The sequence below is a fragment of the Aptenodytes forsteri genome, unplaced genomic scaffold (genome assembly GCF_000699145.1).
Source record: "Aptenodytes forsteri isolate BGI_AS27 unplaced genomic scaffold, ASM69914v1 Scaffold23, whole genome shotgun sequence".
Taxonomy (NCBI): domain Eukaryota; kingdom Metazoa; phylum Chordata; class Aves; order Sphenisciformes; family Spheniscidae; genus Aptenodytes; species Aptenodytes forsteri.
The window spans coordinates 2,894,580-2,905,076 of NW_008796043.1; the positions used below are offsets into that span (position 1 = coordinate 2,894,580).

General features: G+C 41.1%; 1 protein-coding gene across 1 annotated transcript in view; it reads right to left on the minus strand.

Annotated features, from left to right (window-relative positions):
* DSG2 (desmoglein 2) overlaps nt 1-10,497 on the minus strand; it is a 37,224-nt gene that overhangs the window by 15,272 nt on the left and 11,455 nt on the right. Inside the window, exons 2-6 of the mRNA XM_019473743.1 lie at nt 4,392-4,427; nt 3,367-3,501; nt 1,953-2,111; nt 1,520-1,664; nt 125-285 (exon numbers count right to left, since the gene is read on the minus strand). Of these exons, the coding sequence (XP_019329288.1) occupies nt 125-285; nt 1,520-1,664; nt 1,953-2,111; nt 3,367-3,501; nt 4,392-4,427 (636 nt within the window). The remainder of the gene's footprint in view (nt 1-124; nt 286-1,519; nt 1,665-1,952; nt 2,112-3,366; nt 3,502-4,391; nt 4,428-10,497) is intronic.

The following is a 10,497-nucleotide window of genomic DNA, read 5'->3' on the forward strand; positions in this document are numbered from 1 at the left end:
GCTTTAATGCTAAGGGAGGTGAAGGAAGGTAAGAGGGCCAGCTCTCCAACCCGGCAGGTGACACAACAGGCATCAGAAGACTGCTGTTAACAGATTAAAAATGGGAGGGGAGGGGTCTTTTTACCTCTCTGTCAAGGTTTATTTTTGCTACTCGAACCTCGCCAGTATCCTTATCCATACTGAACGCAGCGCTAGGGCTTTGGGAAACGATCCTGAAAGCAATTTTGGAATTTAGGTTATTTGGTTCATCTGCATCTGTTGCATTTATCCTCATTACAATTGTACCTGGAAAAAACCAAACAAAATATAGTAGTTTACACTGCTATGCACTGCCAAGTATTTTTACTGTAATGTCACAGATTAAGAGACTGCTGTCAGATGCACTGCACAATTTTCTGATGCTCTTGCCTTTATTTATTTAATGAACAGAGCTGAAGAAGCATTCCTAAAATCCAAATAGTACATGTTAACAGTATATCCTCTAGCAAGCAAAAAGATTGTATCCATACATCTGTAACTCATAGAATTCAATGCACCAGAATCACAGAACAGGTTGAATTCTCTCAAAAATTCTGACAGAAAACTGTAGATATCATACAGAGAAGAAAGAAAAAGTTTTTGAACAACAAACTGCATTTCCCTCACACATTATTCTAAAGGGAGCACTACTAACTCCTCTACCTGAACATTATTAGAACAATTGCTCTGTATTGATGCCCTCCAACAGCTTCACTCAAAATACACGGCGGTCCCCATGGTGCAATCCCCTTACAACTCACGGCACAGGATTTTGTCCTCTGGGAAAGGGTGTACCTCAGCGTCCAGTGCCTGAGTTTGAACATTAGCTGGGATTCCGGCAAAGAAGCAATTACCATATGGCTGCTACTGACTTCAAAGAGAGCTGAAGGAGCTCAATACCTCACCCAAGCGGGTGGTCAGTAATTTGTTTCTTCAGATTATCGTGGCATCGAAAGGGACACAATGTCAGGTATTTATTAGGTTGTTTTACTCCAGCTTTTCTTATCTTCTGGGAAATAAATCTGTTGCTCTTATGTTTACTGACATCAACAGGAAAACTGCCACTAACTTGTTCTTTGAGGGTTAGGTCACGGCCATATGCACTTAATGGTGAAGTACCTCTCCAGCCCATAGATAAAGCAGGGCTTTTCATGAGCGTGGCAGAGTGGAGTCCCTCCCAAATAGGCTGGGATTGCTAGGTCACAAGGTAGACTGCATTTCCCCTGCAACTGCTGCTGAAGGACTCTGGTCCCTGGATTTGTGGTAGCTTTGACACCAGGGAAGTGTTGTTCTCTGTTGCCTTTACGTGGACACTTTCCTGTCATCACACCACACAGCTTAGCCCTGAATAAAAACTTGCATACACGTGGATAACCTGGCCTACGCAAGCAAGAGAATGCATCCCTGTTACTGCAGATATGCTGCTGCCAAGAGTATATTCACTTGTGCCCTTGCATGTGTTGGGAAAAGCTAAATGGAAAAAAAAAAAAAATAACGTTACCTGTTTCACTTAATTCTTCAATTGAACCAACAAAAACTTCATGTGAGAACACTGGAAAATTGTCATTTATATCCACGATTTTAATCGGGAGATCTATTGGCTCTTCCAGTTTTGCTCCAGTCTTATCTAGCGCATGACCTCTGAGCTGAAATAATACAGATATAAACAATAAGCAAATACAATGAGTGACTGTAATATATAAAAATACACATGCAAAACAGAAATATATAGAAATATATACACTATATATAACTAAATGTAAGCATTATATAAGCATATATAATACGCTTATAAATATAAGCGTATATATATACATACACACACAAATATCCAGAAACTGGATTAAAACTAACTGAAGGAAACACATGTGAACAAAATAAATAAAAAATGGATAGAAGGGCACCTATAAGGAAAAAGTTACTATTCAACTTACAAACAGCATTGGAGTCTTTTCTCTGTCAACCCTTCCTGTTACATTCAGGTCTCCAGTCTTTCCGTTGATAACAAATAATCCATAAGGGGGTTCTGTTACTCCTTGACCAGATATAGTATAAGTCACCACTACCCCTGTATCTTCAAGATCAGAATGTATCTAGCAGGAATATAACGGATTAAATAGCGTTTGGTAAATAAAACCACATTTAAAAATGCAAATAAAATATTTTTGCTGTTTTTGTAATGAACAAACAAGAATAAATATTAAACACATATTTTCCTGCACTCCTTTGAGTGTGGAGATGTTGAGATGAATGCAGGAAGAGTTACATGTTCTGTCTGAGGATCTCGTGCAGGGAGATGAGGAACATGATGGGCAGCACAACAGTTGGGAACGATGGAGTGGAGAGGTCTGTGGGAGAAGAAAATTGGGACTGCTTGGACAAAGACAGTGGGATAGGATACAAGTGCAAGGAAAGGCTGGAAAACCACCGTGGTAAGGTGAAAAGCTGGAGTGAGGGAAGAGGGAAACCGGCTGATCAAACGGATGGGGGCAAATAAAATGTGGAGAAAGACCAAGGGAAAAAAAAGACAGTCTGGAACAATGAGTTGAGCAGGGGAGACTGAAGTTACTTGAGCAAAGCCTGGAAATAAAATATGACAACTTTTTAAGGGAGATTAGACCTAAGCCAGCGAGTGTGACCAGGACTGAGGAAGTGATAGGGTGGAGGAAGAAAGGTCAGACCTGGAGAGGAATGGGTAGAAAAGGCTGCATAGACTAGAGGTTATACCCTTCCTCCGATGTCAGCAAATATCTGAAACATCTGGAAAAGCACATGTGCATTGCGCTAGCATCACCATCAAGGGGCAGCCCAAGCAGAGGGTAACAGCCTGCCACCATCTGCAGCTACTTTATATGCAGAAGTGACAGGTGTGGTGAATTCAGGTTTCAAAACTGATGCTGAACCAAATGCATATCACTCTTGCACAAAGGATAACACCTTGGTTATTTTTAGCTTTGTTTCCTAAAAAATCAGGCATACATAATCATGCTCCATGTACACCCTTCTGCCCAATCACCACCAGCAGTTTTGGGACCCACTTGCCATGTTCAACAACAGCTGAATACGGGTGGCGGAGCGAAAAAACCTCAAAGATACTGCATTCCCAAAAGTTTTATGAAAACTGGTGGCTGGGAAAAGATGACAGACTGAGCCAAATCAGGCTGCAAGAGCAACTCATCTGCTGAAGGAAGGAAACAGAAGGAAATGTGCCAATCTTCAATTGACATTCAATAGTCCTTTAGAATTCAAGAAGTACTTGTGCATGTGTTTAGGGCAGCCACACCCTTATTTTACATTTTCACCTCTATTTTTATGTGTATTCTGTATTTATCTCTCTTCTGGGCTTACTCTAGCAATTGGATTTTTATAGGAATTGTCCTCCTCTTCCCGTATGAAAGCCGGAGGGACTGTCCATTCTCGCTTCTGTCTGACTAGGCTGTTGGGATGCGCCAACACGCCACTCCTGCCATTTCGATTATAAACCTGTGAAAAAACAAGGTTGAATTTCAGCATTACATTTAGCCATTTCAGATGAATGCTTTATTGCTGCTGTAGCCCAGACTTCTGAATAGTTTTTGCTCTTTCAATAGCTAGTAACTTCAAAATCATGCAGCAGCATTAGCCTTCCGAGCCACAATCTAAGAGCTATACATTACTCAAGTTGTTTGAAGGGGAAAACTACACTAGTCTCGTCATCAAAACAGAATTAGGTAAGACAGGCTTTAAATACATGAACAAGTTCCCATGACCAGGGGTTGGTGAAAATGCACCTGTTCTGGAAGATTTAAGTGCTTGTCATCAGATGTGGGAAGAAGTTTGGCACCACGGCTGTTTTAAACCCCCATTTCTACCTTACTACCCTGTTTACCATCCCACTAACACCGCCTCGTACTCAACCTTCTCTCAGATATAGAATACATTAAACAGGAGGCCTCTATTCAACCCATTCACTGCCTCTGCTATGCTTGCTCAACTACCCCTCATTCTCACTCTGCATGACACCTTTCATCCTTCTGTGCAGCTTAGTCCCTATTGTGTCTGTTGGCTTCCAAATTAACATCTGGAAATGTTTCCATAATTATCATCTTCCATAAAATTATTTCATTTACAGAGAGCTAAAAAAAGACATCTAAAACCTTAATATTTTAGGGGAAGTTTCTCAAAGTAGAACACCACTCAGCTTGATGGATGTAGGAATCTATTCACTTACATTTTGGCTTTCATTTCATTACTCATTACACAGTTTTCATGTTTCAGAAAATGGTAAAAATAAAGATATTTATCAACTGAAGTAAGGCATGCCTTTGACACTTTGCTCAGAGAACCCTTCTTCAGGCACTGATAAAGAAAAGCAGTTTTCCATTATTTCCTACCTTCACATAGAGTCCATTTCCATAATTCAAACAGATCTGCAAGGGAAGTTATGATAATCATTATTCATTCTATGTCACTTTAGCAGTACTAAAACTTAACTGACATTACTTCCCTCATAAGAACAGCAAAGCCATAAGGAAGAGGGCATCTGACCTCTATCAATTCATATTTACTACTTACCCATAATAGCTTCTGAAAAATTTACCCATAACCATTCACATTTAAAACATACACTATAATTATATAATTATTAAGTTTTGCACTTTTCTCCCAGCAGGAAACAGATAATAAGCAATTAATTTTTTTTTTTAACAAAAGAAGACTTAATAGTAATTTTTAAACAGATAATAAGCAATTAATATTTTTTTTTAATAAAAGAAGACTTCATAGTAATTTTTAAACAACCATTTTTTAGTCCTGAATAATGCTTCAGTATTCCAAGACGATGGGAATTTGCCACTGATTGAAGTGTTGGTTGCCAGCGGCACCCTGGAGAAGATCCCTCTTCTGGGCAAATCATGGATTATACAGGCTGTGGTGGGTTACCAACCCCATCAGAGAACAAAACAGGTTAAATAATGTTTAAAAGCCAAGGACTAATCAAAACGTCTGCTGAAGTGTAACCGACAGAAGCAGCTCTCTACTGAGCACCTTGCTGGGAGGATAAATGGCATACATACATCCCTTAATTAAACAAGGCCGAGACACGTGCATGCTAGCAAGCAAATCATGCTTGCTCTGACAAAACGTTACATGCCAACATCCAGTACGGGGACCGCCCACCTCTTCATGCACCAGGATAGGTATGTATGCCCTTAAACACCTCAGGTGCCTCATACTAGCTGGAAGGAACTGGAGCCTCAACCAAATTATCAGAGACCCTGTGTTTACGTCCACTCTGCACGCACCAAAGATTCCGCTAGTAACAAAACCCCTCAAACAGTGCAAAAACGTAGGCATTGGGAAACAACGACGAGTAGGTCATTACAAAATGTGAAACGAACAAATAGAGCTTTTGAGCTTTGCATAGGTAGAGAAGAGAATACTTTTATTGTTCTCAGCACTATTACATCTACCGCACATTTTGCATCTTAGGTGAGATTTTTTTTTTTTTAATACTAATGCCTAAGGCAAAGCAGGCTCAGGAAAGGTGATTTCCTACTGAAATAAGTCCGGGAGTATTTCTTTGTATCCTCTTTGACTGATTTCTAGACTGTTGACTGGGCTCTCCCTATTCATCCCTCTGACTCAGCCTTGACTGTTGCATTGATAACAGCTTTTTTTTTTTTGAAGATGTTATCCCTTTCCCACACAATGCAGCAATGCAGTGGACAGTGTTGAGCAATGTAGCAGACTGCTGTTTCAACTTGCACAACAAAACTGTTTTTCAAATGGCAATTTTCCCCATGTATATATTCTGAAGACAAAAGTCAGCAAGCACTAAGTTCCCTAACAGATATGCATTGTGAGGGCTACAGGATCTTACACCTTAGACCAAATTGTTTTCATGAATATTCTTAATCTCATTTGGTTTTATTAGTTATACGGATTTTTAAAACTTATTTTTATGATTAATGAGATTGTACCAGCAAGAGTGACAGGAAGATTCTGGTTTATAGTCAAGGTTTTCCAACAGAAGCGGCAACTCCTTTGGAAGGTGAATAGTTGTCAAGGTGTCGTGGTGACCACCCTTGTTTGTTCTGACTGGTAAACTGAAGGGAAAAGTGTTTCTGTCTCAATACTGAATGGAGACAAGAGGCACAAGGTGAGAAGCTTCCTTGCATTGGAAACCTGAGAACCACAGTATAAACAAAAGTGTCTGAAGTTCAAGACTAAGCTGGTCTTCCACTGAGATGCATATCAAGAAAGCAGAGAAAATCCCATTAGTCATTATAAACAGAAAGTCTTTCATTAAGATAACTAAAAGTAAAAATCAATTTGTTTGCAAATGCTGCAAAGCAGCCTCAAAACATTGTTTCATTGCTAAGACAGTAAAAATACTTTTGCTTTTGTACTTTTCAATCTGTAGTCCACGGGCAATCTCATAAGGGACTTTAAGACATCAATAAAAGGTGTTTAAGAATGACAATTTTATTTACGAGATGCATACATACATTTGGAACAAATATATAAAGGGATCTTACATTTTTATGGAAAATTTTTAAAGAATCCAAAAATTTTAAAAAGGGGAAAAGCACTTTTCAAGGAAATTTTCTTCAAGAAAACCTGAAAAGTCACATATCCAACAGGTGCTGAATTCTGAATTTCCCTTTTTTTTAATATCCTAGAGCTGCCTTCTATTAAATGGCTTAGGAAAAGTAGGAAAACCCTGTCTGTCATTTGATGTGGATCATAGCCTTGGCACAAAAAATAGACATCAACTGATGATACCTGTTGATGACACAGAGCTGAGAAGGCATTGCCAGTAGAAAACTGGATGGTTACAGAAAATGAGGTGGAAAACCTGAGGCCTGAAGTCATAGAAATGGAATGAAATACTACAGGAAAGCAGCAGGAGTAGGCAAGAGGGCAGGGGAAAGAAGGGAGTGACTGCCGTGTATAGGGAGTGCAAGGCTGCTCTTGCCCAAATCCATGTTCATGTATAGTCAGGAAGTGACTAAAGGCCAGATTTTGATCACACAGCTTAGTTTTAGAACGTAAAGATGCAGACTGAGCAAGCAAGAAGGTATGTGTCCGTATTTGCTACACTGTGAAACAGTAAGTGCTTAAAATGTGGTCTTTCGTGTATACTGTGTGTCGGGAGATTTGGATCTCGCATTTTCTGTGAGTCAGTTCGGTGTTGAAGACAATGGGCAAGTGGAGATCTTCCATACTTAGAGAAGCAGAGAAGAGACCATCCAAGATTATCTACTAGTCCATCTCCTGGCCCTGGGGCAAGACGAACTACACTAAGCGCTTCCTGACAACCGTTTAACCTGTTCTTAAAAACGAGTGATGGAGGTCCCACAGCCTCACTAGCTAGTGTAAGGCGGTGCCTAGCTAACCTTACAGATGGAAAAGTCTGTTAATTTTTATCCTAATTTTATTATCCTGATTTTTAGCTCTTTGCAAGTTGATCATATTGCTGTTTGGATGAGATTCAGTTTCAGATTAAGGCACACAAATTTACGTGTCTAAATGAACGCTAAAGTGCCTAAACTTTTGTTGTACTCAACAGAAATACAGCCCATGCAGACAAGGACATCAGAGAGCAGTTCAGTTTGCCCCCAAACCAGCCCACATCTGCTATTTCTCTCTGGACGCCACTGACTGTAGCCATGTCTACTTTGTATGCCCAATACGAGAGGATTTGTAGAGCAAAGCAGTTGCTGCTGAGAACCCAGCACTACACAACCCCCGTTTTGTGGTTGTTACTTCAGACTAGAGTTAGCCTGGTCCCACAGACCAAACACCCATGAGCAGATGGACGCATCTCCCAGCGCAGTTCCACCCAGGAGGGATCAGATTCACACACTTTGGAGATGCGCTTCAAAAGCACAATTTGATCCAACCAAATAGGTGCACTCTGCATCCACTGCTCTCCCTTGAGCATAACAGAAACTCAAACACCTACACTGAGATGTCTTAATCTCAAACCGACCCTCCCTCTTTGCCATGTTGATAATGCTCTCATCGAACAGTGTAATTCCCTTTTCTTCACAATTACCCTTCATATATCTGAAAACTTACCATGCATCTTATCCACTCTCTTTTCTCAGTTCCCAGTTCTTTAATCCCACTTCAGGAATCATAAAACAGGATTTCCTGAATTCAGATTGCCTTTTTTGCTTTCCTCTAGTCTCTCCTGGGCAGATTCACATTATTCTGATGTCTGGTGTCCAAAATAATACACCACTTTAGTTCAATAGGATGGATAAAATACTAGATCTTATGTATTTCTCACCTGCTTTCATATCTCACCATAGCACTGTTTTTTTCCCCCTTTTTGGAACAATATTAAGTTGTTGAATCAATGCACAGATGCTTATAAATATTTTTACCATGTTTCAACATGTTACTGGCGATAGAAGCTAGGCTGCTTCGAATTATCTCACCTTTGCTCTTTCTAAAACTAAGCATCATGTTGGGTTTTTTTTTTTTTTTAAATGTAACTTGTTTCTATGAATTTTGAAAAGTAACTGCTACCGGCTCTGACATTACAATAGTGATCTAATATATTCTGGGCTGAATTTCATCATACTCAGCCTAAGTCTAACATCCCAAACCTCAGGGAAGTACAATCTGAGAAGACGTTGAGAGAAAAAGTAAGTTTTGCTACCCGTGTAGAAGTGTTCTAAGATTTCATCTCTTGAAGATGTGATGTCCATCCCCTTCAGAAATGGCCGAGGAACCTCCCAGTCTAATAATCCTTGATAGCCGTGCCTGCCCGGCAGGCTCACAGCTCTGGGTGCGTGTCCTGGACACACACCAAGTCAAGCCCAACCCTACGGGTGCACTACCGTCTGGCATGCCCGGACATCCCTGGAAAAGGGTCGGAGGCAGGGACGTGGGGAAAGCTGCGTGACCTCTGCGAGGTACCCAGGGATGAAGACACAGGGATGCAGCCCGCAGGCAGGGAGGGAGCGCAGATGACCAAGAGATACTTCCAGGAAAAACAGGGAGAGAAAGAACTTGTAGTTGTCGATGCTTCTAAGATAGAAGGCGCTTTGGGAAGACACTACTTTTAGACTGGTTTGTTTTTCAGTAGTGTCTTAAGGTTTTGAAGTTACCAGTGCCATCCTTGCATGTCGTAAGATATAAATGACCCTAACCTGATGCTCTCAAACAAGCAACTAGACTTTCCGCCACATGAATGGCTTTGTCCAGATTAGGGGGAAAAAAAAAAAACAGAAACCCAACCGAACAAAAGAGGCAAAACCCAGCAGTGCCTCTCTCTCTCCCGACATCAACCAACTAGGGCAGCTTTATTTGCTCTAATATTCTATACGACAACGAGGCATTTAGGCACCAAACTGAGTTCACTCTTAGTATACCGTACCCTGCCCCAGCTTTAGCTGAGACTGAGGATGATGAGGATTGAGAAAAATAATTTTCCTCTTTTCTTCAGGCAAAACCAACAGCATCCTGAGCCAGTGCAAGCCCACCAAAACAGACGATGGTGTGGCTTCAGGTATTACAGAAGGTATCAGTGAAAACTTTTGTACAAGTAGCACTCCGCATGCTTCCCATTGCTCTTTTGGGCAAAACGAGGATAAAACATTTTCCAACCAAACCGTAATTCCGAGCTTGCTGCAAAGAACAGGATTAACTGTTGCTGGCTGACTTGTGGCCAACCACAAGTCTACATTAAAGTTATCAGGCAACAGGTCTCCAGCTAACAAATCTGATTTTGCAGGATCTCGAGCTCAGGGAGCGAGGTCCCCATTTACAGCATCTGCCAGCCTGACCATGCAACAAGCCGTTACTGAATCCTGCCCAGCAACTTGGCAGCTCCCTGGCGCAGCCATGGCCTTGCCTCCACACTCGCCTTTGTCTGAGAGGTGGCGGCCCGACTTCCGCAGGCATTTTGCCAGCCTGGAAAAGTGAAGAGCTAAAGAGCAATGCTGCAGATATGAAGGAGAGCTTCCTGTAAAACATCTAGAAACAGCTAGAAAGCATCAGTCCAAATGAAACAAACCAGGCGTTTTGGTCTCAGTTTGTTACGAAATTACTCCTTGCTTTTAGCCTGAAAAGGTATTTCATAGGATGGAAGGTCTAAAGGCTGATGGCTAAAAAAGAGTGAGGGCAGGGAAGGAGAAAGCCTGAAGTGTCTTGATTGTTAAGAATTTGGTATCATTTCTCTAAGGCAATAAAGACTTCCATTAAATCATACTTTATGATCCATCTTCCCTCCTGGCACTATTCCTTCAAAAAGGAAATGCAATTTATTACTACAGATAACATGTTGAACATGAAGACGGCAACAATACGAACTCTTCACTGCGTTCCTGTTCCTCCTGGAATCTCAAAACCCCCCACCTATTCGAGATACCGTTCTTATCGGGTTTTTCTACCTTAACCTGCTTTCGGACAGCAAACGGCGATTGCTTTTATCCATTTCCCAAAGAAAGGGAGAAAACCCGTTCCCAGCCACAAGCAGCCGGC